Source organism: Salvia splendens, chromosome 22 (genome assembly GCF_004379255.2).
Source record: "Salvia splendens isolate huo1 chromosome 22, SspV2, whole genome shotgun sequence".
Taxonomy (NCBI): Eukaryota; Viridiplantae; Streptophyta; class Magnoliopsida; order Lamiales; family Lamiaceae; genus Salvia; species Salvia splendens.
In genome coordinates this window covers 24,778,601-24,805,361 of record NC_056053.1, presented here as the reverse complement: position 1 = coordinate 24,805,361, position 26,761 = coordinate 24,778,601, and the positions used below count along the sequence as shown (strand labels likewise).

Genomic DNA, 26,761 nt, shown 5'->3' with positions numbered 1-26,761 from the left:
TGTTACTATACTACAGTGAAATTAAATTAAAATGGAAAAATAAAAATTCAGGGAAATAATAATGATGCGAAATTAACATTTGAAACTGATTAACACCCATGAGCATTTTTTAAAATTATAATTAGAATTACTTATATCTTTAGTTTTTTTTTTATTTTTGTTTTTGTAGCGAACAACTTTTTAGTAATATCATTATTTCAAATGCTAAGTCGTTAATTACTATACTATTTTTTTTTAATTTAGTGACTATAATAAAATAGAACTCTGCCTGTGCAGTAAATGTTCGTCATAACATCATACTGTGAAATAAATATATGTAAATAAGTAATCATAATAAGTATTTCCGAATTGATTGGGACATGACCAACACACACAATTCCAAAATTTGGTGTTATTTGTCTTCTAGTTATGTCAATTTAATTTTCACGTTACATCGAACTTAGATCAATTTTGTTAAATTACAGGACTAAATTTTAGATTACTCTCTCCACTACCAATCACGAACACTTTTATGCTAAAGTAAAAGAAAAAGTTGAAGCATACAATTTATTTTGTTGGTAAGTTAGAAAGATCATTTAAAAAGTAAGTAAAATATTGGTCATACAATCTTAAAGTAAATTTGTGTTAGTTAGTGATAGTTGACCTTTCGGAAAATGTAACACGTGGAGAAGTAGGTTAGAAGTTATAGCTTATAAATATAAATTAATGAAAGTAAAAGAAAAATATTTTAATGAGATAGTGCATTATTTACTCAAGTGAATAATTAGATAAATCTATAAATACTTTTAGAGGTGTTTGGTTTGGTAGATTTAATAGACAAGAATTAAAAATAACAGGCCAAAGTGTCGATTAGGATCCTTATAATATTAACAAAATATTTTAAATTGAATTTTTTCATAAATCATATCGTCTTTGAACGTAAAGGAAGAAATTATATTAGTGAAAGTAAAAGGACCTAAGTATAATAAATCCAAAATAAATGAAAAAGAGCTAATCATTTTCATATCTCGATATTTTATATTGACAAAAGTACTAATTTCTCATAGCTCACTCAACAGTATTTATCTTTGAGACGGCAAACAGCTACTGAACTATTTTGATCTCAAATGGCGGATCCGTTGCAGATCTCTTTCGCCGGAATATTCGCCTGCAGCGCTTTCGCCGCCTGTTTCGCCGAGGTATCGTCTTTCTCTGTTCATTTGGATTTTACCGTGTTTACTGCAAATGTTAATTAGGTGAATTATTATCACTTTCAGTATTGCTCATTTGCGATTGCATTGGTTGCTTAGCAGCCTTTTATCACAGTGTGTGATGCTGTAATTTTTCTAGGTTTAATTTTCTCAGTCTGTTAGCTCGATTACATGTTTTCAGCTGATGCTGTTTTCTGAGCATTTTTTTCTTTAATTTGATCGTAGTTTAGTTAGTGCACTTGAAGAATTACAAATAATTTGGATTTTAGGTTTCTGAAGTTGAATTTATGTTTGATGCTGTGTGCATTGTGTTTGGATATTTTCTGTTTTTTGAACTAGGTAAGGATAATGGGACATTTAAGTTGAGATGCAGTTGTAATTTAGTTCTAAATCCAGTTTATGCCGAGATCAAATTTGTGATTATGCTCAGTAATAGTATGCCTGAATCATATACGATTCTATGAACTGTAATCAGTGATAAGATGGTCTTGTGCAATCAGATTCGTATTCTTCAATTTAACATGCACCATATAGCATTTGATAAAATACATTTTTTTTCAAAAACTACTTTCTTAGAAAAATCAAAATCTGACTTGTTGTGACTTGCTGCTTCCCAGAGGATATTCTAAATTCTAATACGTTGTAGTTTTCAAATAAGCTACCTTTAATCCACAGGGTAATGCTAATCCATACAATTGTGAATTTTGTGTCCTATAATCAGAAAGGGATTCATTGAGTAGTTTGAATGTCTAAAACTAAATGGCTATATATTGAGCTGTATCTGAGGTGCCAAGTGGCTGGTTACTAATTGTGAGGATAATGTGTTAGGTTAGTTGACGATAGTTGATATCAATTGAACAATATATTTTGCACAGAATAAGTTATTCTACAAAAGTTTTCGTCTACATTCTGTTCCTTTTCTCACAAGTTCTTACCCAGTTACTCTCAGCTCTGATGTCTAAGCTTTAATTTTGAAGGGCTAGGATTGACTCTTCACCTGGTTTTCATGTGCAGATTTGTACTATTCCTTTAGATACTGCTAAAGTAAGGCTTCAGCTCCAAAAGAGAGTTCCTATAGGGGACTCAACAGCTGCACCAAAATACAGGGGCTTGTTGGGTACACTTACTACCATAGCAAAAGAAGAAGGGTTCTTTGCACTTTGGAATGGGGTGGTACCTGGTTTGCACCGGCAATTCCTTTATGGAGGCTTAAGAGTCGGACTGTATCAGCCTGTATGAATAATTAATGCTGACTTTTTGTCATTCTTCATGCTCTAGTTATGGGTCTAATTTTAGGATCTAATAAAGAGATCCTTCTCACAGGTGAAAGCATTCATTTCTGGAACTAATTCAGCAGATATTCCCTTGTTCTATAAAGTATTAGCTGCTCTTCTTACTGGTGAATAAACGATCATTCTTTTGATGTCATTAATTCTGTGTAAATAATCTGAACCAGTAATAACAACTATTCTGTACAAAACAAAAGGTGCCATAGCAATAATCGTGGCAAATCCTACTGACCTCGTCAAAGTTCGGCTTCAAGCTGAGGGTAAATTGCCGGTTGGAGTGGCGAGGCGTTATAGTGGTGCTTTGCAGGCATATTATTCCATAGTCAAGCAGGTGACTTTTGTTATAGTAATTAGTGAGTTCAATATGCTTACCCACTCATTGAGTGCCAGAAGTTTAACAGGAAGGAGTGGGAGCTTTGTGGACAGGGCTTGGGCCAAACATTGCAAGAAATGCGGTTGTAAATGCTGCCGAATTGGCTAGTTATGATCAAGTCAAAGAGGTGAGATTCCCCCATTTTGTGTTTTCCATGGCTTTCTTGAATCCTATGCTAGACATGTCGTGTTCTACTTCTCTAATTTGTTCTGTCCCATATGCAGACAATTTTGAAAATTCCAGGATTCACAGACAATGTTCTAACGCATATCTTAGCTGGTTTAGGTGCAGGATTCTTTGCTGTCTGTATTGGCTCCCCAATTGATGTGGTAACTTTTTTCACTTCAGATTATAAAATGTTTCTTTTCATTTGGTAGCCATCATGAACAACATGCGAACTCTTGGTGAGTTACTGACTAAAGTACAAAGCAGATCTAACTTCTAATTAAATCCACTGTAAGGCAAAAGCAACTTTATTAGTATTATTTTTCTAAAAAAAATTCCCTCAAACTGCTATTCAGCTATGATTTACTAGTTTTCAAGGTTCTCTGAATGCAATTAGAATCTATTCTTGAAATCTTCCTAATTGTGGCATTCACAATAAGCACCTTCATTTCCAATCATAAGTTGGTAAGTTGGTTTCTGTTCATAGAACTTCACTGTCTTAATTCTCGTGATTCTTTGTTGGTGAAGTCAGCTTTAGGTATTGGACGATATTAACACGATGACCTCATACCTGCCTGTCGATGGTCCTATAGGTTGTATGTTAGATTTCGCTCAAGTAATAAAAATTAACAATTTTTTGCTATGTTTTCATTTGGTAAACTGCGGCTGTACATTTCTTATCCAAATTGTACTATGTATGAGTAGAGGGATTGCATAAATGATTAAATTCCCATAAGAATTTTATGTTTGTTCTATTTCAGGTTAAATCCAGAATGATGGGAGATTCAGTTTATAAAGGGACTATCGATTGCTTCTTCAAAACATTAAAAACGGAGGTAGGTTACCTTTGATTTTTACCAGAGACATTAAAACTTGGGTGACTTAACTTTTATACTGCATTTTAACGATGGCAATGCACTCTCCTTAGCAGGGATTACTTGCCTTCTACAAGGGGTTCCTACCAAATTTCAGCCGGCTTGGGTTGTGGAATGTGATCATGTTTCTGACTCTTGAACAAGTAAGACGATACACCTCTTGCAGTGTCATCATGATCTCACAATGAGTTTAGAATGAGAGCAGATTCAGAATTTGTTTCCAATTATAAATGCCATCTTCCATCTCTTTTGCAGGTGAAAAGAGTATTCTTCTATTGATAAGTTAGACTACATATTATTACCACCTATTCTTTCGTTTGTTCGGCAACGGGACAGTGAGATTCTCCCAGCTGATACCAAAAGCACTTCTAGAAGGCCTTTTTTCAGTATCACAGCAAATATACATGCCAATAAAATGATGCTTTTGTCACGTGGAATCGGCATTTTCATCGATGGAGAACTTTGCTGGACTTCTGAAGCCAGAGAGTGCACATCTCCAGAGGTTAGAATTATTTGTGTTAATATATATTTAAGATTGTAACAATAGAATATTTGTATTATTAAGATATGTTACTCAGTATATTCATATTAAATATATCCCAAGATTCATGAATTACATGGTACTTAAGTCTTGATCATAATCGTGATATATATTGCAAATAGCAACACAAAATATTAGGCACAATCCGAAGCACAATACACAGCAAAATTATAGGCACCAGATTTCAGATCTTAGGCACCAGATACACCCTAGCCTTGATAATTGAGCCGTTCCCGACCTTGAAACCAGGGCTCACAGGGAACCCCACGGCCATGGCCATCCCCACCTTGGATCCTCCGTTGCTACCAGAGACCCTCACCACGCTCTCCATATACTGCGAGTGGAACTCAGCTCCCCTGCTCGCCTCAAAATGGCTCGGAGGGGGGTCGAGGGAGAATGCCAGCAGATGCAACAACCAGACCCCCTTAGCCAGCCCGAGAAACTCCCCGTAGAACTGGCTCCTTGGGTGGTGTCCATCCAGCACCTGTTGCCGCTGCTCCAGATCCCCGAACAATGACTCCTCCATCTTCGGGTGCACGATGGAGAGGTACTTCTTGAAGCAGAAGTTTCCGAAGCTACAAGCAGGCAAAATGCTGAGCAGCTCGACCGGGTCCATTGCCTTCATATCTCTGTACTGGGTGAAGCAGTCCCTGCGGTGCTGGTCCGGGTGGAGCAACGAGGAGAGGCTGCCGTCCATGTAGAACGTCTCGTGGTCGAACCCTTGGAAGATCTTGCGGTTCACGTATGACTCCAGGGCGTACTTGGCGTGGCTGGCACCGGCTATGGAGTCGGTAAAGGTGGTGGTGATGGTTGGGTTGTTCATGGTGGTGTTGGTGGAAGACGCTGCCTCGATAGAACGGACTGCCGCCGCAATGTCCCAGTGTGCCGAGCGCATGAGGGAGAGGAGGAGTGATGTGAAGGCTTTGGAGGCTTCTTTTACTAAACCCATTGTTGATTCAAATAGCTCCACTGCTGGAGCAGCTCCCACTGTTGAGATGATATATATACTTAAAATAAAAAATAATCTAAAAAAAATCTTATTTTACCTATTATTGGTATTAATCTTAGTGAAGAAAAACAAAGATAAAGAAATGTTAAACTTCTTACTTTGATCTCTTTCATATTTTATTCTCTATTTAATAAATTACTATCTCTCATGCTACTCTGTATCGTTTATCTAATTTATTCTTATTTTTTACTTTATTATCCCTTTATATATCTCACTAAATTTCATTTTCTGAAATAAAATGGACAAAAGAAACGCCATGAGTAAGTCGGTAAGCTGGGACAGAGGAAGTTATACTAATTTTAAAAGTTATAATCTTAATATCAAATTATTAAAATAACCTTATAAACTTTCAAAATTGTTTGGAAATCGAGTTCTCTTTAGTTGAAAATTTATACAAAGTAGAATGATTTTATCACATTTTAATTATAGTCTGCACATTTTTATTTTTCATGATCTCTGTAACGAATACTAGTATGATTTTTTTAAAAAAAATATTACTGGACCACAATAGTATATGTTAAAACAGAAATAATTATCACCTTGAGTGGTGCAGCTGACTCTCCTCTTAGACTTTCCCTTCCACTTGCCACGGTCGACAGACGTGGCCATTTTGAGCTTCTCCCTGAGATTCTCAATCTCCGCCTGCCTCACCTTCACCTCCTTCTTCAATTCCTCCACCGCCGCCTCGTACGGCGCCACCGCCTCCCTCAGCGCCGCCGCCCCCACTCCGCACCTCCCTCCGCCGCCTCCCACGCTCCTCCTAAACCTCTCCCTCAGCAGACCCACCCTCCGCAGCTCTGCCACTACCGCCACGTCGGCGATGCGCATCTTATCCGGATCCCAGGGGCAGTGCGCCTCCTGCAGGCTAACGTACGCCCGCTTCATCACCGACACAGCGTCGAACACCTGCCGCATCAGCATTTCCACCTCCGTTATCCTCGCCGCCGCCGGCTTCTCCCCGCCCCAATCCGACTTCAGTTTTAGGTCGTCGCCCTCGTCGAAATAATTCTCCTCCTCCTCCTCCGCCGTGGCGGCGTTCCGGTCATCGCTGCCGGCGGCGGAGAGGTCGGCGGGGCGGGATACGCCGGCGAGGGGGTGGAGGAGGCAGGAGGCGGTGACGCGCTGGATCAGATCGGAGAAATTGGTGACCTTGCTGCTCGTTCTCTTGAGGTTTTGATCGTTTCTTGAGAGATTTCTGATTTTTTTAAAAAAAATAAATCATTATTAACTCATCATTAATCTGTTGCAATCATGAATTATAGCGCATGATTTAATTAACGAGGGTTATTGAGTACTTTTTCTTAAAAAGAAAATACAGTTTGAATCTAATTTCGTGTCAACCCAAACAAAAAAACCACATATTCAAGTATCAACATGAATATGTTCTCATCTTTAAAAAAATTTAAATGAAAAACAAAAGCAAAAACTTTACGAATAACCTATAAAAAATTGAAAGTGGAAAATAACAAATTATATAGTATATAACCTGTCATAATTGTGGGATCTTAAAGAGGTGTGTTTGGGGGGTCGATCTTGGAATGGCACATAATAAACCTGCCCTTCTTCTTCCTCCTCCCTTTCTTCTTCATTCCTTCTGCACCTTGTTTTCTTCGTCCTGATCAAATTCCGCCCAAACAACACTTTATAATTATGAAACATAACATGAACTAAACGAGACCGCAACATTTCCCATATACTAATAATCTGCAAATATATCATGCATGCATCCTTAGAAACACACATATCAATTTATTTGAAAAAAACTGCATAATATACAAGTTGCTTAGTGTTATTTGTGTCAAAATTGACATATACGACTAATTCGTCTAAGACGTATAACCTTGATTTTTCATTTCGAAATGGTCGAAGTATATCAGGGAGCATTGCTTACACACACACACACACACACACACACGCAGAGAGAGAATGGAGACAGAGAGAGAGAGGGATGAGATATGCTTTAGAAACCCTAGTATTTATAGAGCCAGCAAGTGCTATGAGCTGCAAATAATTGATATTTCTATCAAAACAAGGAGTACTATATTTTAAAGAAATAACTACAATAAATAGAATTGGAATTTTATTACGTTTGTAATGTAATGTTATCAACTTTTTAATGGCCATTTTATAAAGCTTCTTTTCTGATATTGCATGTTTCATTTCTTCTTCTTATATACTTTTTCTCTATCTTTTTTCATTTTGTTGATTCTAAAAGAAGCCATTTTATCTATCTTTCGCACATCAGCGTTTCTTTGTCTCCTTCAGTTCTTACACATTGCGTGTGTTATTAGTGTCAGGAAGCATGAACCTATAATTGTTACGTATAATGTAATAGTAATTAATTTTTTTTTAGCTAGGACTCGTTCAAGAAAATCAATTAATTAAGTATATATTCTTGTGCAATTGTGCATCATATATAGATATAAAAAACATACAGTTAATAAATACAATAGATTTGGTCAAGGAAATAGTAGTTAAGATTTGAAAGGCGACTTCTTTAAAATTGATCGACACTTAATTTCATTAGCATTTATTCCCCTCGTCCCGCAATAGAAGTCATATTTGGTAATGACACGAGTTTTAAGAAAATGTAAAGAAAAGTAAGTTGAATAAGCTAGTGGAATATGAGTTCTACTTATATATATTAGTTTTATAATATGTCAATGGAATAAGTTGGTGGAATATGAGACCTACTGACCATTTTATGATAAAATTAAAATATGACTCTTATTGTAAGACTGACTGAAATGACAAAACATGACTCTTATTATGGAACGGAGGGAGTACATGCATAGGGACACATAATGATGAAAGCTAAATTAAATTGTGGTGATTGAAGAAATTGCAGTGATTGAAGTTACATAAGGTGGAAATGTGAGGCATGAAAAATATGGCAAGGGAAAAGATATTTTGGCTAGACATCAACCATTATTGATGCTATAATTTGGGCAATCAAGAAACATGGTGTGTGCATTCAACAGATGTTGGAAGAGATAGTTAGGTTAGGCCCCCCTTTTTTTGTTTTCTTATATTTTGGATCTCCCTCTCTCTCCCTATATATATATATATATATATATATATATATATATATATATATATATATATATATATATATGCTTTTATTATACTTCCGATAATAGGAGTCCATTTTTTTCCATTTCGGATTTGTTCGCAAATAGAAGATATATTTCACTTTTTACATTAATGATAACTAGCTAAATCTCACATACTGCTAACTTACTCACACTTCATTATAAACATTATAAATATATATAAAAGTGAGACTCATGTTGCGGCTAACTTTTACAACTCAGATTTCTTAAAATTTGTGAGAAGAGAAATAGTATAAGGAGACTGATTAATATATACTCCATTATTTATATTTGTATGAATAAGAAAGATGTCTTCAAATCCATCATGTTATATATATGGAACAACCTAAAAAGAATACTACGTATTAATAATGCGACGAATGGCATGTATTTTATACACAACAGACATTTCGTAACCCTCAGGGAAAAGGTAGGGAGTGAACGCTGGTCATAGGGCATAGAGAATGAGTGACTTCTACTTCTAAAGCCCAGGAGGATATGAATTAACTCAAACACACCAGAAAGAGATAGATTTCGAAAATATGCAGGTATATATGACTACATATACAAGGTGAGCTTAACAAGTTTGATAGGTGATACTCATGCTAACAAGGTGAATCTTATTTTATGACATATATCTCATAAGTACTACAAGGTTAAATATGCGGGAAGTTTTTGAGAGAATATGTAAGCAAGGACAAAGAACGTTAGAAATACTTATGTTAGTATTAAGGATAATCATCAATCTGAAAGTTGAATCGTACACAACTAACGACTATGGAACTCTCTAAATGAATAATAATAGAAAAAGGACTAGGAATAGTCCCTACAAAGGCCCGACATCCCCAAATACATAAGACGATTCAAATACGCATAATTGCACAAATCGTTTAAATAGAAAACGCCAATAGAGTGAGTGAAAAAAGGATGAAGACGTTTTTGTCAAAAGTGTGTATTTGATTAGCCTAATGTTATAATTCATGCACTCAAACACAACTCACCATCTATCTAGTCCTCTAGTTTTCCTTGGCTTTGGCTTTTGGAAAGAATATCTATCAATATCTTCACACGTAAGATCATCCACATCCGTGCTCTTGCCAATGAGCACGGATATGGGCCCGGACCCACTTTTACTCCCTGCTCTTAGGCAAGAGCACAACACCCACATCTCTTCCGCAAGGACAAGCTCAAGGGTCCCACCATTCTATTATTCAATTTAAATAAAAACATTTTCACAATATTAAAATTCATTAAAAATAACCGAAATAATATTAAAAATTACAAAAAAATTAAAAATTACATATTTAGAATCCTAAAAAATAAAATTACATAATTAAAATCCTAAAATTTAAAAAGTACATAATTAAAATCCTAAAAATTAAAAATTACATAATTAAATTAATAAAATTAAAAAAAACCCACTACTCGTGGCCGAATTTCGCCCAAATGTGTTTGATTAGGTCTTCTTGTAGCTCAATGTGGGTTCGGGTATCGCGCATTGTGTGCCTTGTTTCGACCCTCTCGCCCACCGTCGTATGCACACCTCGGCGTGAGGGGGAGACCTCGCGGTTGAGCTTCAGGCTTCATCCTCGTCGTAAAAGCTAGCCGCCCTCGGTCCTTCGTCAGCTATAATCATGTTGTGCAAGATAATACACGTGTACATGATGTCTAGCGATATTTTTCACGTATCACAGCCGAGACGGGGCCTTCACAATGTTGAATCAGGCTTGAAGGACCCAAAAAGCTCTTTCGACGTCTTTCCGAGCGGACTCTTGACGCTGTTCAAAAAGAACCCGTCTCGGGTCTTGCGGGTTGCTGAGCGTCTTCACGAAAGTCGACCACCTTGGGTAGATATCATCGGCGAGATAGTAACCCATGTGGTATGCATTTCCGTTGACGGTGAAGTCGACCGCCGGTGCTACACCATTCAACACATCATTGAAGAGTGGTGAAGAATAGAGCACGTTCAAGTCGTTGTTGGATCCTGCAACACCGAAATATGCATGTCAAATCCATAGGCGGTAGTCGGCGACCGCTTCAAGGATAAGTGTTGTGCCGCCGCCTTTGTGGTCACTTAAGTGTTGCTCCCTCCAAGCACTTGGGCAATTCTTCCACCTCCAATGCATGTAGTCAATGCTGTCAAGCATACCGGAAAAACCATGGTCTGTTACGTGAAGACGAAGCAACCGTTGGCAATCATCGGTGGTGGGTGCCCAAAGGAATTCATCCCCGAAAGTTGAACGAACGCCCTCACAAAAATTTTTAAGCCAAAGGATTCCAGTGGACTTACCGACATGTAAATACTTGTCGAAGAGGTCAGCCGTTTGCCCAGTAGCAAGTTGTCGGATGGCACACGTACACTTCTGCAACGCCGAGAGACTTTGCCGACCGGCTGCGTCTGTACTTGTTTGAAAGTATTCAACACGGACAGACAATGTGTTGACAATACGCATAAACAAGCGTTTTGACATGCGAAAACGGAGCCGAAAGTAATCTTTCGGAAACCGCGGTTGGTCGAAAAAATAGTCGGCAATGAGTCTTTCGTTGGCTCCCTCCCGGTCACGATGGATGTAGCTGCGAGTTGATCTAGTTGGTTGAGGAGGAGGGGTTTGGGTATTCGCTGCGACATAGGCTTCATAGGCGGCACGATGTTGTTCATAGTATTCTTGTTCTTCGCGCTCCGCTTCCGCAATGAGATGGGTGAAATCCATTTGAGGGTTTGAGTGAGAGATGAAGGTATAGATAAGTTGTATGAAAAAATATGAATGAGAGATGATTTGATGTGAAAAATGGATTATGAATGTGTGTATTTATAGATGATTTTGAGGATAAAAAAATATAAAAAATACAGAAAAATACAGAAAAATGGAAAAAAACGGCCATTTTTTTGGGATTGTGAAAAAATATATATTTTTTTATTTTTTGGTATTATTTTTATTTTTTTAATTTTTTTTAATTTCCAACGAAAATGCTATTGGTCAATCAAAACGCGTCACGTCGGCTGCTCGTTGGCACGAACGTGCTCGATGCATCGAGTAGCGCCGCGCCAGCGGCAAGAGCGCAGCGGCGGACAGCGGTGCCGTGCCGCTGGCATGGACGGACGAACAACATTGTGCTCTCCGTTGTGGATGCTCTAACGGCCACGAGTTTGATTCAAGACGAGGTGTCACAATCATACCCGGCCCGGTCCTAGTTCGGAGGCCACATCTTTAATCAATAACGAAATTATTTTGAGGGGGGCGAGATCAAATTGTGTAAGAGATTTGTAGTCCAAAGTGAACAAACGAGGGATTGAGGATACTTTTTACTTTAGTAAAGATAAAATTTCATAATGCAATTTTTTAAAATTTCTAAATGGACATTGGTTCATAGATATTAATTATTTAAAATAGATTAATATATTATATATTTACCCTTATGCAGTAAGTGGAGTGTTATATTGCTAATTTAATACTTAATTGCTAACTATAAGTAAATAATAGCCTTTAGATATTCAAATCAAGGGCCTAGATCACCAGCCCTGAAATGGTAATATGATCAACAAAAAACGTCAATAAAGGTATTAAGGTTAATTCACAACAAATTAGATGTAACTAACTTTTGAAAAATATCACATAACTTTGAAACGAATATAACTTTCTCGATTTAAATTATTTTTTCGCACAACATAGATCAAATTAAAGATAATTTCATAAGGATTCTAACGAGATCTCACTTGCACATGTTCCGATGTCAAAATTTAAAAAAAAATTCGAAAATTTTCAAATTTTTCATACAACAACAAATGTCTAATATAGTATATAAAATATGTCAATATAATACATGTAGAATGTTATTCTTAAAGCAATGTGTTGACATAAGCTATATGTTGACGTTCTCAAAGCATTGTATTGATATTTTCAAAACACTATATTGACATTTTCATCCAAAATCATAATTTGATAGTTTTTTTATCTATTTCAATTTAATTAATAAAAATAAAAATTACACATGACAAAGTTTAGACCACTAGATTTCTGAAATCCTATGGTCTTAAATTAGTTGTAGTTAGCAATCAGAGAGTGGGTTAACAATTGATCACTCCCCTACCTATGCAGTAATGTAGGAAAAATTTTATCTTTGCAAATCAAATATTTTTATATTCTAGAAAATATGAATTTTTTCAATTGGATATCTATCTATTTATCTCTAAATTAAATTAGGAATTATGTGAATTATCATAAATCCTTTTTAATGATACTTTTGAAATATTATCGTGACGAAAGTTCCAATTTGTTTTGTTTTGTTTTATTGCTTAGTTGAGCTAGCTTTTATTACTGTAAACATCCAATTTATTATGGGCCTTTACTATACTAGGATAATATTAATGTAGATTCGGCCCATTTTCATATGCCCCAATTATTCATTTTTTCGTGTTAATAAAAACTTCTGCGTCGACAAGAATGTAGATTCAGCCCATTTTCACATTTATTAATAAATCAAATCTCCACACGACTTTACATAAAAAATAGAATGAAATCGCTCTTTTCTTCAAAATGAAATTGCAAAACCTTCGCCACTCTTCACTGAAGTTGCAGGAAAGGATAACAAGATAACATCTCTCCCCTCTCTTCTTCGCTTGTTCAACGATAATGGCGACCGCATCTCCTTCATCAATCTCCTTCTTCTCCTCCTCCATTTTCCTCTCCAAACCCTCTCCGTCCCCCAAAACCATCCAATTCCCCCCCCGCCGCCCTCCCCTTACCGCCGCCGCAAAAATCCACGCCGAGCTCGCCACAGTCCCCATCCTCTCCTTCGACGGCGACCAGGTCGGCTCCGCCACCCTCAACCTCAAATCCGCCCCTCCGGAGACCGCCCGTGCCGTCGTCCACCGCGGAATCACCACCGACCTCACCAATCGCCGCCGCGGCACGGCCTCAACCCTAACCCGCGCCGAGGTCCGCGGCGGCGGCGCGAAGCCCTACCCGCAGAAGAAGACCGGCCGCGCCCGGCGCGGCTCCCAGCGGACGCCGCTCCGGCCCGGCGGAGGCGTGATTTTCGGCCCGAAGCCCAAGGACTGGTCGATTAAGATCAACAGGAAGGAGAAGAGGCTGGCGATCTCGACCGCGATCGCTAGCGCGCTCGGGAACGCGATCGTCGTGGAGGATTTCGAGGAGAAATTCGAGAAGCCGAAGACGAAGGAGTTCATCGCGCTGATGAAGAGGCTAGGGCTCGATCCGAAGAGGAAATCGATGTTTCTGATGACGGAGGTTTCGGATAATGTGAGGCTTTCGAGTAGGAATTTGGGGACGTTGAAGATGCTGACGCCGAGAACGCTGAATTTGTTCGATATTTTGGATGCTGAGAGCTTGGTTCTGAGCAAAGGAGCTGTGGATTTTTTGAATGAGAGGTATGGATTGGATGGAGATGGTGATGAAGATGAAGATGAGTTTGAAGAAGAAGATGATGCTGAGCAAGGTTAGCTCTTTCTCATTCTTTTTCCTTTAATTTTTTAAATTTTGAGTAAATGTTTGATCAGTTTTTTGCTTGTTGATTTCTTGAGTTTGGTTTTTCTGCCTTTTTCTTTTGCTTGGTGCTTTTTTTGAGGTTTCAAGGTTGAGTTTTGTGGAGAAATTTGATTAAGTTGATCATGAGTTCGTGTAGGAAATCTAGCCTTTGTTTGGTGTTTGGAATAGTTGAGATTGATAGAGTATAGTAGGATTGGATTATTTAGATTATTTGATTGTGTTTGAATTGATTAATTCTGTTATAGGATAACTTAAAGTATGAGTATTAGTGAAATGCAAAAAAATTAGTTAAATAAAGGGTTCTTTTCCTATGATCATGCAAAATGCTAAAATTGAGGAAGGTATTTTGGAAATTTTTTACGGTTTGGATGATGATTAAACAATTAATCGTCATTATTTTGTGACGACATCATTTGATTTGTTCACTGCCATGTTTTCTTCACCCTAGATAAAACTCCATAGGCGACGTTCGATTTGAAAAGATTGAGTCTGATGAATGTTGTTCGGTTGGGTAGATGATCCGATACTCAAAGGACTATGCCACATAGGATTAATCTCGGGCCAGTTCAGTATTGGACAATCTCGAGACAAGTTCATCTCGAGCTGTTGAGATTATTTGCTCTCTCTTCAGTCACAAACATCCATTAATTGCCTCTAACTCGTCTCTCCCTTTTTGTGATCAGGAGCTGATGCTGAGGTAGAAGGAGATACCGATTCATCGGAGTGAAACTCTCCCTCCCTCTCTCTCTTGACCGGTGCAAACGCTCTCGACTCAACTGGCAGAACCACCAGCTGGTGTATGCTAAATGGTTCAGGTTTCAACTCCTGATTCAGCCTGTATTTTTGTTAGCAATACCACTGCTGCAATCTCAAATTTTATAGCCATTCTAGCTTTATTATTCAATTGCTTCAGATTTTGACCATTTGATGAAAATGTTGCTAGGATGCCTAAATGTATGTAGCCATTGTTTTCTGGTAAATTCATGTTTCTCTATCTACATTGTTTGTGTCCACTTCATGCAAAATCTTTTTTTTTGAGAGAGAGATGCAACTTAGTCAATTACAGAACAAACATGTGAATGTTATCATGCTCCATTCGAGCATTTTGGCGCGACGTATTTTCCAAAACACTACGAAGAGCTTTTTAAAATGAGACAGTTAAGTGCAACTCAGTTGGGAGTAAGACATTAGATGATGACATGAGAGTGGGATGAAGAAAATTCAAAATTTTAATCAAATTTAGATTTCAATTCTCGGTTGTGAAATTGAATTGCATTTTGGGATCCTAAATCCTCCATTTTAGTATTGCACTCATGTTTTACTATTAACTTTTCAAATCCTCTTCAAATTCAACTTGTCAAATTACAAGTTCAAGAAAATGAGAGTTCTTACATAGTTATATCAAACCTCTTGCTAATCTATATATATATAGGGATTTATTCATTTCCTTTTCCTATATTTCCGCCTTTTTCCTTCTTAATAGCAGCCATTAGATTAGAGAAATGGACGGTCAAGATCAACATTTGGTAATTAATCCCGTGTTGCATTATTTGTCCTATTTTGTGCATTATGAGGGTACAATAGTAATCTAATAATGGCTGGAAACCGCTACGAATAATGCACCACATGGTCACGAGTAATGCATATAATTGACTATATAATGCACAATATGTTAACTGCAATGCATACGAATAAGATGTACCATGTTATGATGTTTGGACACACGTTTCTTGTTTCCCCTAAGGGTTTAATAAGCTTAGGGGCTAGGGTAATGTCTAAACATCATAACATGGTACATCTTATTCGTATGCATTGCAGTTCACATATTGTGCATTATATAGTTAATAACATCCATTACTCGTGACAATTTGGTGAATTATTCGTATCGTTTTATAATTTGTTATTAATGCGTACGTACTATACCCTAGCCCCTAAGCTTATTAAACCCTTAGGGGAAACAAGAAACGTGTGTCAAACATCATAACACAACACATCTTGTTCGTATGCATTGCAGTTCACAAATTGTGCATTATATAGTCAATTATATCCATTACTCGTTACCATGTGAAGATTACATACGTGTCTACGTACTATACTCTAGCCCCTAAGCTTATTAAACCCTTAGGGGAAACAAGAAACGTGTGTCCAAACATCATAACATGGTACATCTTATTCGTATGCATTGCAGTTCACATATTGTGCATTATATAGTCAATTATATGCATTACTCGTGACCATGTGGTGCATTATTCGCTGATACCAAAATGTGGCAGTTACTTTTCCGTCAAATGTCAATAATAACCTTGTAATGCATACAACCACCTTCTATAATGCAACACGGAACCAGTTTTATAGAATCAATCTGATCCGTTGATGCCTTAGATCTAACGCGTAATATTAAGAAGGAAAAAGGATCTAAGATGTGAAAAGGAGAATAACGCTCCCCTATATATATATATATATATATATATATAGGGAGATGATCAAAATAAGTATGTGTTTAAATCCAGAAATGCAGACCAAATCTTGGCCCTAGGATTAGATGATCTAATGGTCAATAATTAATCAAAAACACGGAAGGTCATAATTAAGCAATTTTAGGTCATATTATAATATTTGAGTTTAATGTCATGCTAAGATCGTTTTAGGTCATGCTTTGTTAGCATGATCTAAAAATTACCTAATTATGACCTAAAAGTGACCTAATTATGATATTGTTCTGCGTTTCTGTATTTAAATCTAGTTTTGCATAGATCAAAACCCTATATATATATATATATATATATATATATATATATATATATATACTATGGGTCACCTTATATGCACAACACCTCCTTAGTGTAGAACTAGAGACTAAATATTGACCATTGGATTAAAATTTTAATGGAAGAGATTAAACTTACAACATCTTTATTCAGTTTTTCATCCCGTTATTTAATTAGTTTAGCCAAGGGTGGCATGGTAATTTTTTAATTTAGTCAAACATGGTAAACAAAAATCACGGAAGTATGAATTAGGGTAAATCAAATTCACACCTTCGTCTTCCCTCTTCCAACTTTCGTTGCCCTGGTTTCATCTCTCACTACTCCATTCTCTCTAATCAGGTCGACAATGCAGAGATCTCCGACATCGTTTTGTCTTCACCATCCAATTCTTACCATGGTTGACATGAGGCAGAAGAAAATCAAAGGTATCGATGAAAACTTTACAAACTAAAGTCTTGAATTTTGGTTGTCGATGAGCGGAATTTGCGTTCCAGATCTGGTGGTGGTGAGTGCAGTGATACGTTAATTTAGTAAGCTTCATGTTTTTTTAACTATATAAGGTGAATTGATTTCAATGTAAGATGAAGTGATTTCCTCTTAAGATGAAGAAATTATATCATATGATGAAGTTATTTATTTTGGATTGTTGAAATTTTTTATTCATTTTAATTGAAATGTTTCCACTTCCTGGGTGAAGTTATTACATTAAAAGATGAAGAAATTTGATGATAGGATGAAGTGATTTCATACTATAATTTCAAAATTTGATTCATTTCTCGGATGAAGTTATTTTATTATAAGATGAAGTACAGTAATTATAAGATGAAGTGATTGAACGACGACAATGTAGCAACGGCGGCGGTGGCACAATACATTGGGGCCGAGTTGCGGGTGAATTTCAACCCGGGACTGACCTCGAGACGGTGCCCGAACAACAACGCTGAACCGCGAGTAGGGAGGGCCGAGGCGCGGTGTTGGGAGCTGAGTTATGGGCGGCAACCGACTCGAGGTCAGTCGGAGATGTAATAGCAGGCGTGAAATCAATGGAGATTAAATTGCAGATGGTGAATGTAATTGCAGGTGCTGAATTGCATATATTGAATTGTAGGCGATGGAGATGTAATTGCAGGCGCTGAATTAAAGACATGGTGTGCGTTAATTGCAGCCGCAGAATGGAAACATGTTCATCTACTTGCAGGGCTTGAATTGGTGATGGAGATGTAATTGAAGGTGTGAGCGATGGTGTGGAATGCAAAATTCAGTTCCAAATAATCGTGAATCACAATAATGTTGATCCAATTTCCTTAATTAACTTAGCATGAATTATGGAAAAGCAATAACCGTATGAATTATGAATTTCCATTACAACCCTTTTGTAATATTAATTGAATAAACAAATGAGATAAAATTGATAATGAATTAACCGTTAGATTAGAATAAAGGGGGATGAGATTTGTTCTCTAGTTCGGTCTTTAAAATTAGTTCGACATTGAATACAATCATATATATATATATATATATATATATATATATATATATATATATATATATATATATATATATAGGGATGTATTCATTTCCTTTTCTCATATATTCTTCTTTTTCCTTCTTAATCTCAACCTTTAATTTTATAAATCGGATGGCTGAAATTAATCACTGATTCCATTAAATTATAATACCTTAATAAACGATTAAGGGTAGATTTGGTACATGATTATTTGATAGTTATGGAAATCCTATGATTCTCTCATGGGAATATACGGCAGTTTTTTTCCAAAAAACACGTCGATGAAGGAAGGTAATGCTGCGGTGTATATGATTTCGAATCTCTATTTTTTTCCAAGGTTTCAATTATCACAATTCTCAAATCTTTGCTCAATTAATCCTCGGGAGTGTAAGGTTGTCTAATTGGCGTTGGATCTACAGCTTTCGTTTCTAATCAATGGAAGAAGGTAAATCTCGAAGCTTCACGATTCTGTTTTTATTGCGGATGTTTCTGTCTCAATTTGTAGCAGTTTGATTATCTGATTTTTAACCAGCAATAATTAAGTGTATTGTGTTGCCATGGTATAACATGAGCGCTTGCTCTGAAACCTTCCTCCATGGATTCGCTCTCGGCATGTCGAAGGTATTAGGTTGAAACGAGACATATAATGCACATCTAGATGAAGCATAATGAACTTATGATCATATGTAATGCATAATTCTTTGAACTGCTATGTTTTCGGGGTAAAACGGTTTTTTCTGGTTTGCGATGTGTGGCGCACGTTGCTTTTTTCCCCGTAAGGGTTTAATAATCCTAGGGGCTAGGGTACAGTATGTAAACATTAATAACAACATTTAACAAAGCTTTGTGTCTGACCCAGTAATAAATTACGTAGGTTTATAACGTACATAGTTTAATGAATAAAGTTTTTAACAATAATGCATCAACTGATTAACCGTAATGCACTATATTGTTTGTATAATGCATAATATATTATTTGGAATGTGTATGTTGTACGAATTAAAACAGGTATGATTTTATGCCTCGTTTTACTAGGGCTTAAATATCAGTTGTTAGCTTTGGATTTTGGCACACGTTTCTTGTTTTTCCCGAAGGTTTTCATAAGCCAAGGGGGTAGGGTATAGTATGTACAAATAAAAAACGACGTTTTTAATAGTGTGTGTTATACGTATGCATACATCAAGGGTTCGTCCAAGTGAAACATTTGACAGATTGAATGTGTGCAAATCGTGCATTGCTTGGCAGCTTATTTTATTCCAAAGTTGTTATTTTTTGCTGACCCCTTTTTGTTGCCAATTGTGTGCAGTGGTTGTTGTACCTGAATGTTCCGCCGCGATGAAGCCTGTTGTAGGTCAGAAATTCCAATCATTGGATTTTGCTTTTGCTTTCTACGACATATATGCCCGTGCAGTTGGCTTCGATACACGCAAACAAGCTATGAGGAAGGTTGATGATGTCACGACCTGGTATCAAGTTGTATGCAACAGGGAAGGAAGGAAAAAGGGTGGTGAGGATGACCAGCTGAATGCTCGTTCTGGTTTCACTATCAAGCGTAGGAAGTTATCTAAGCGGTGTGGTTGCACAGCTAGTATATCCTTCAGGTTTTTCTCGGAAGATGGCTCGTCGGGATACATAATTCACGAGTTCAATGAGATTCATAACCATCACATGGTTGAGACGGAACATCAGCAATTCATGTCTAGTAATCGCAAGTTGGATGATGTTCATCATAAATTTATCCTCGACTGTTCAAGGGCGAATATAGGACCCACGCTTACATTTAAGGTATTGAAGGAGATTCTTGGTGGGTTCGAACTGGCTAGTTGCACGGTTGGGGATATCAGGAATGCCTCACGGGACATCAAAGAATATGCACAAGGATATGATGTACAAATGGTGTTGGATGACATGGCGAGGAAGAAGGAGATTTCCGAGGCTTACACCTATCACTACGAAGTTAACGAATCTGACCAGTTGGTTGCTTTGTTTTGGTGCGACGGTGTAATGAAGAGAAATTACCACATGTTTGGTGATACTGTGTCCTTCGACTCCACGTACAACACAAATCGGTTGAAACTGACTACTGTGTTATTTATGTTTACTATATGTATCTATTGTATATTATGTGCATTATTACTGGATGTTACTGCTTTACGCATTGCCGCAAGTTGCATTATGATATGTTTACGCTACTGAAGACAATATATATAGTATGCATTATTAATTGATGTACGTGCATTACGAATTACAATATGTTGCATTATGATATATTTTAGATTCTGACTGCAGGTAATTGTCATGTATGCAGGTACTGTATGATCTTCACTCCTTTCACTGGAAAGGATAATCATGGTAGTCCTGTGACATTTGCAGCGGGGCTGGTTTGCAGCGAGAAAACAGGGGCTTTTGCTTGGCTGTTCAGACATTTTGTAGATTGTATGGGTGTAGCACCCAGGATGTGTGGCGCACGTTTAACAATGCATTACGTAGTACGAATACTTACATTATATGTAGATATGACGCACATAAAACTGAGGCGTACCTTATATGTTGCTTAATAAATGTAATGTAAAATATACAAATGCATTATGTGGAGGTGCCATTGCATTATTCCTACGCATTGGTGCATTATTTGGTTAAAATTCACAAACAACGTTTAATAATGCATTACGTATTACGAATACTTACATTATATGCAGATATGATGCACACAAAATTGAGGCGTACTATATACGGCTCAGTATATTAGGTGTACAATATACACAAGCATTATTTGGTTATGCCTTTGCATTACGCATAAGGTTTGGTGCATTATTTGGTATATGTTGGTCATTATGAGAGTACATCGTCCACCTAAACAGACCAAAAAAACATAACACAAACAAGCAAATAACATAATACATCCATTAATGGTCGCCAGAGTGTTCACATGATAGAAATAAAAAAATGCTATTTTAAAAAACATTGTTCAGTGTATTCAAGCTTGCAAAAAGGAAATAAAGTGCAAATTCTTCCAACAAATACTAGAAATAATCACGCCCTACAACCCATAATTTTCTACCCACTTTTCGAAATTGAAATTTTTAGGTTTATCTCTCCAGAACTTGGTTGCCTTTTTTGGGTTTGCGGCACCGCGGACATTGTAGGGAGAAGTCAGTAGCACCCTTGCAAATTTGATTCAAAACATTTCAAGACTTTTGCTTCCCTTTGCGGTCAGCCCGCAATCCCAATCTTTATCCTTCTCTCCAAAGTACGTCTCCAAGTGGCGCATTACGTACATACCATCCTCCATTATGGACAGGTTGTTCCGCCACGGCAGTGCAACTACATGTGTAGTGCAGCCTCGTATCAAATCAGCCATTCTTGAGTCTTTGCACTTATCAATTGCGTCAGCCAAGAATTTCCGCTAAAACAAAAAAGACATAATTGTAACGCATACATAAAATGTGTTTTTATGCATTACAGAGCAAGTAACAGAGTAGTCTCATTACATACCAGCATAGATGGCGTGGTCCCATATTTGTCGGCGAACGATGCGTGCTGCTCAGCCAGGGTGTGGTCAATAATATTCATCTTGCTATCCGGCACATCAAAGCAGACCACATATTGTTGTTTCTCCCCCCAAATTGGGAAGAAGAACTACATGATAATGAGAACATTAAATGGTCTTGTATGCTGTCCTATACAATTGATTCTCAGATAAATAAGTTTATATTAAGACTGACCAGCTCGTGTTTCTCCCAGTTGCTGTATCCGGCTCCAAGGGCTTCGTCAAAAAGAAATGTCCAAAAATCGGTAAATCGTCTTTCTTCATCCCACCCTTCAGGGATGTCTATCAATGATTGTGCCTACAAACGTGGTCGGTACTCCAGGTACTCAAGAAACAGATTAAGATTCAATTGGTACGTAGATAACACAAAAGATTTACTCACGCATGGTCGTGTGGAAAAGAAGAGTCTGGACACTGTATCTGGCGCCTTCAGCTTCTCCATATTATTCAAGTATGAGCACCAAGTGTCCACAATGACCGGGCTGACATGTTTAAATGGTGCCAATGAAAGGAACGCAGAGTGGACAGTTCGTTTGTAGGAGTCTTCGTACACAATTGCATCCCTGCATATAAATATCAAATGTAATGTAAACAATTGGCTAGATAATGCACTCTCAAATCCAAATAATGAATTAATATAATACCAAGTATGTTCATTATGTATAATAAACTTCTAATACTGAATGATTAAATAATGCACACTGAGAATTTCATAATGCAGTAACTACTTGCAACAATGCACATGTGTAGTATTTGTAGACTTTACAAAGTAATAATTAAATTCTCAAAACAAACAGTAAAGATAATCACCATATTCACAACGAAAAGCATAACAAACAGTACATACCTGATTGATTCGTGCGTCTCCGCTGTGCTAAGCACCCAATAATATAGCTCCTTATCATTACTGTTAGCCTTGGCTGTAAGCCTTACAGCTCGCTCATTGAAAGGAGAGCGCAAAGCCGGACTAGCTCTCCTTACACGTGCCGTTTCAACGGTTGAAGTCACCTGCATATATTAAATATGTGAAAAGTAAATAACCAAAATCCTTACAAGGTGGTATCTATTATTTTGATACCGATCAGACAGCTTCATTAGCCTTGTTCACCTTCTCCTTTCCTTTACCAAGAACACTCGCAGTTTTTAATGGCAGGTCGTCACCAATTCCACCCGTCCTAGTATCCGCAATCACTAGCCCCTTCTCCTTGGACAGGGGAGGTCTCTGTCAGCGCATTGTTAAAGTACAATTCATTATAATACACAAACTACAGCAAATAGTTCATATGTCCAAACAAATTATCCACTACTCATGACATATTTGTTTAAAACCCTACAAGTAATGCAAATGGCACAATATATAATGCTGCAAGCCGTGATATTAATGCAGATGATACACAAAATAATGCACACATAAGAAATAGCTAAAAGTATAGTAAGCTTAACAATTCATCAAATATGTACAAAATACTGCATACCTGAAACAGTGCATAACTAAGATTTGATTTACATAACCAACACAATCAATAGTTAATTTGACAAAATGCATTAGATACTCAATATAATGCATCAAACATAATACATAATGCACATACTACACTGGATAATGCACAATATATCTGACATACCAACTTTACATCAGTACCGACCTTTGACACGGCAGGCTGTTTCTCCTGCCCACGTTTCAGAGCCATTTCCTTTGTCATGCATGCTTTGTTCGCTGCCTTTCCCTATGTTTTCAAGTAAGTCAGATATTTGACTTTACAAGTTAAAAAGCTCATGTAATAATGCACTAGATGTTAAATTAATTCAAACCTTGACCCCACCATCTCAACATGGCATATCTTTGATTACCTTAACACTCTTTGGTTTTGTTGTTATCACCACCTCCTTACCCCCTTCTCTTACTCCTATAGTTTCCTCACCCGACGAACCCACCTGCATCATAAAATCGTTGATTTAAGCAATGCAAAATAGCAAAAAAACGTGCCTTTGTTAGTTATAAGTCTAATGATTGATACCGTAGCCTCTCCACGTACGCCACCAGCCACCACCAGACCAGATCCTGGAACCGAAATATGCGCTTCAGTTGGGACATCAGGTATGCCAACATCGGAGGCTATATCAGGCATTGCCGACCCTGCATGATTCACTGCTTCTTCTGGCTGACGCACAACCGGTGCACAATCTGCTCTTGCATCGGTGTGGAGGGGTTCAGCATTTCTGGAGCTCTGGCCTGCTTGTGGGGAAGGCTGTGTGGCAAACGGGTCTGGGCAATCAAAACCGTCTAACACAAATGATGGCCGGGTGAATCCAGTTGCGATTGACTTTTTTTTGTCATAAGCTGCCATCATCTTTTCCATTTCATCAATCCAATCCTGACTGTACTCCTCCTCATCCAGCCTAGCCTGTGTCAGTCGTGTTGTGATCTCGTCATCCCCTTGAAGCTCCTGTTCTGTAATTCCCAGAAGCTTACGTCCAATCTGGCTCCCCACACGGAAGCAGTCGTCTTCCAGTAGCTCCTCGGGTATGCTTTTGTAATCGTCAAGCCAAATTGAGACGGCATTGGCCAACACAGAGCTAGAAGCAATAAATTTGTCTCGTAGCCTCTTCGCTCTGTGGGTGCTTGTAGTGGAGGAATCACCCCCAGCCACTCCGGTTCGCCTTGTAATATCATGCTCGGCCAGCCATCTGTCTTTGTCTAGTCTCGACTCTAACCGCCCAGTCCCAAATTGGTCCCTTTCCAAATCCTCGCGCTGTTTAAGAGACTCGAGGGTCCAACCCTTCATCGTTGGCCATGCGCGGATGACCCGTCTCCGAATATGTACTACGCGGTCGACGTAGGCGCACTATTAATATTGACCAAACAGTGTCAGTGGTCTATAATGCAAAAATAAGTATGCATAATGCAGCATGTGAATACTTGTAATGCAAGATATTACTTATGTGATGCAGTTAGAAATTCACATACCACTAAGAAATGTATAGGTCCATTGAACAAATCACTTTGTCCTTTTGCGTAGCTTGGAAACGTTGCCTCTATGACGGATAGCACATACCCACACCAATTCAAATTTTTAATATCTTGGACATCCTCGATGAAGTGTAGAATTTTTGGCTTGCAATGCCCATCACTAGGTGTCTCGATTAACGCATTCTCCAGGAGGAACATGAAGAGCTTCTTGAAATCTTCACCCCCCTCAGTGTCAGCCATCATTAACTCTGAGATGTCGTTCGGGGACATCTTAAACCGTCCCTTTTGACACCTTTCAGCTACCAAGTCGTTATAGACAAAATTTGTCTGAGGGACGTCCGGTCTCGATATCTGTGTAGGGCCCCTTGGAAATCCCAATGTCAAGTGGACGTCCTCTTCGTCCAAAGTGAGTGCTTCACCACCAGGAAGCTGTATTTGGCAGCGGGCGAGGTTGAGGGCATTCAACACCCAAAACGCAAGAAAGCTGGGTATTTCTTTAATGTCGAAACAGAGTACTGCACCGAAACCTATTTCGGTCACAGCCCTTCTCTGCCTCGGATTTAATTGCTTCAAGCAATTCAAAAACTCCGATGGTGTTCGTCTGCAGTAAAGTCGGTCAGTCTTTCTTCCCTTAACTTGCTTCTGTTGAACATCAGCTACTGAGGTACTAGGGGCAGCCGCTGCCAACCGATCCCTCAATTTCTGTGCCAAAGCTACCGGAATCAAATCATCGACTGCATCATCGAGTTCCGATCTTACTCGTTTTTCTGAAATTGCACAAACAAAGAATCAAATTCAAACCTTTTCCATACAGTAGAGTACGATATGTGTAATGATGTGTTCGTCATAATGGGTTCATATTAATGCAACCGGCGTACTTAATCAGATCACATGAAAGTTTGCGTAACACATTCGCATAATGCATTAAACATCCCTGATAATGCACTAATAATCACTGATAATGCACTCAATATTACTGGTAATGCCAGTAGATACCACTGACAATGCAATCAATAATAATGATAATGCATTAGATAATACTGATGATGCACTAAATATTACTTAAAATGCATAAAATACTACTGATAATTGACAAAATATTACTGATAATTCATTACATACTCCTGATAATGCGTTATTATTTCATCGGACTACACATTTTTTCACAGAACCTCTGTACTGCATATTTTATGAAACACAATTCATACATTTTGTTCGGAAATTCAAATGACCTTATCACGCATTTCATCCAAAATGCAAATGTACTTGTGTTACCAACAAATTGTAATACAAAACACACAATTTCAGTTCGACAATTAATCTGTAATGCACGTTTTGATAAACATAATGCATAATATATGTTACATAATGCTTAGTTCATATGAATTAAACTCCATATAAAACAAGTATTTTTCAATTTGTAACTAATATACCACAAATAATGCACATAATAACTCCAAAAACCCATGCTTATAGTTCCACAAATCATTGAATATATCTGAAATTATGAACCGTGTGAAGTATTTAGTCATCACACCACACAACATGTATACTGGGGATTTAACAGAATTGCTAAAACCATCACTCACAATATGAAAAAACAAATATTGATTTGAAGCAGGACGATGTAAAATTATACCTGCAGCCTCTGTTACTTGCGATAGCGGACGACCCCTCTTCGGCATTTTCGATCTGGCAAAACCAACAAACACGTATCATGGTACTGGAATTCATCATTATATAACCGAACCCAAAAACGGGTCTGCGAAATCACGAAACCACCGCTTTGGTCTGCAAAATCACAAAAAAAAGACGCCTAAATCACTCTTGAAACATACCTATTGGAAATTAGTCGGGGTTTCCGAGTCGATTTCAGCGTTGAAAGCTAATTCCCTCGGAAAATTTGGTCGAGAAAATCAAAAAT

At 37.7% G+C, this 26,761-nt stretch overlaps 4 protein-coding genes across 5 annotated transcripts; 3 read left to right on the top strand and 1 right to left on the bottom strand.

Moving 5' to 3' along the window:
• Positions 1 to 1,021: 1,021 nt before the first annotated feature.
• On the top strand, positions 1,022 to 4,824 carry LOC121787510 (mitochondrial uncoupling protein 2-like). Of its 2 annotated transcripts, none has more exons than XM_042186248.1 (10): positions 1,022 to 1,178; positions 2,205 to 2,423; positions 2,514 to 2,589; positions 2,677 to 2,810; positions 2,881 to 2,979; positions 3,077 to 3,181; positions 3,779 to 3,853; positions 3,946 to 4,035; positions 4,148 to 4,394; positions 4,683 to 4,824. In XM_042186248.1, exons 1-9 carry the CDS (start codon positions 1,107 to 1,109, stop codon positions 4,169 to 4,171), a joined length of 894 nt encoding a protein of 297 aa, XP_042042182.1. In that variant the 5' UTR covers positions 1,022 to 1,106; the 3' UTR covers positions 4,172 to 4,394; positions 4,683 to 4,824. The 2 variants fall into 2 exon arrangements, with proteins under 2 accessions (XP_042042182.1, XP_042042184.1); XM_042186250.1 differs by having other exon boundaries at positions 1,024 to 1,178; positions 3,949 to 4,035.
• On the bottom strand, positions 4,524 to 7,434 carry LOC121787509 (protein GRAVITROPIC IN THE LIGHT 1-like). Its single transcript, XM_042186247.1, has 4 exons — positions 7,283 to 7,434; positions 6,929 to 7,057; positions 5,982 to 6,637; positions 4,524 to 5,420 (listed from the first exon to the last, which is right to left on the bottom strand). Exons 1-4 carry the CDS (start codon positions 7,324 to 7,326, stop codon positions 4,618 to 4,620), a joined length of 1,632 nt encoding a protein of 543 aa, XP_042042181.1. The 5' UTR covers positions 7,327 to 7,434; the 3' UTR covers positions 4,524 to 4,617.
• A 5,617-nt stretch (positions 7,435 to 13,051) lies between these two features.
• LOC121787961 (50S ribosomal protein L4, chloroplastic-like) lies at positions 13,052 to 15,039 on the top strand. Its single transcript, XM_042186807.1, has 2 exons — positions 13,052 to 13,991; positions 14,725 to 15,039. The coding sequence occupies exons 1-2, from the start codon at positions 13,166 to 13,168 to the stop codon at positions 14,766 to 14,768; spliced, it is 870 nt and encodes a 289-aa protein (XP_042042741.1). The 5' UTR covers positions 13,052 to 13,165; the 3' UTR covers positions 14,769 to 15,039.
• A 3,712-nt stretch (positions 15,040 to 18,751) lies between these two features.
• On the top strand, positions 18,752 to 21,021 carry LOC121786967 (protein FAR1-RELATED SEQUENCE 5-like). The gene is made up of 4 exons (XM_042185558.1): positions 18,752 to 18,761; positions 19,623 to 20,370; positions 20,625 to 20,697; positions 21,016 to 21,021. Exons 1-4 carry the CDS (start codon positions 18,752 to 18,754, stop codon positions 21,019 to 21,021), a joined length of 837 nt encoding a protein of 278 aa, XP_042041492.1.
• Positions 21,022 to 26,761: the final 5,740 nt, after the last annotated feature.

Excerpts from the sequence above, each read along its gene's own strand:
- LOC121787510 (XM_042186248.1), top strand. The coding sequence starts at position 1,107 with ATGGCGGATCCGTTGCAGATCTCTTTCGCCGGAATATTCGCCTGCAGC. Across the intron at positions 3,182-3,778 it reads TTGGCTCCCCAATTGATGTG|GTTAAATCCAGAATGATGGG; the intron begins GTAACTTTTTTC and ends GTTCTATTTCAG. Across the intron at positions 3,854-3,945 it reads TCAAAACATTAAAAACGGAG|CAGGGATTACTTGCCTTCTA; the intron begins GTAGGTTACCTT and ends CACTCTCCTTAG.
- LOC121787509 (XM_042186247.1), bottom strand. The coding sequence starts at position 7,326 with ATGCTCCCTGATATACTTCGACCATTTCGAAATGAAAAATCAAG. Across the intron at positions 7,058-7,282 it reads TTTCGAAATGAAAAATCAAG|GACGAAGAAAACAAGGTGCA; the intron begins GTTATACGTCTT and ends GAATTTGATCAG. Across the intron at positions 5,421-5,981 it reads AGTCAGCTGCACCACTCAAG|TGGGAGCTGCTCCAGCAGTG; the intron begins GTGATAATTATT and ends TCATCTCAACAG.
- LOC121786967 (XM_042185558.1), top strand. Across the intron at positions 20,371-20,624 it reads ACTGTGTCCTTCGACTCCAC|GTACTGTATGATCTTCACTC; the intron begins GTACAACACAAA and ends TCATGTATGCAG.
- LOC121787961 (XM_042186807.1), top strand. The coding sequence starts at position 13,166 with ATGGCGACCGCATCTCCTTCATCAATCTCCTTCTTCTCCTCCTCCATT. Across the intron at positions 13,992-14,724 it reads AGAAGATGATGCTGAGCAAG|GAGCTGATGCTGAGGTAGAA; the intron begins GTTAGCTCTTTC and ends TTTTGTGATCAG.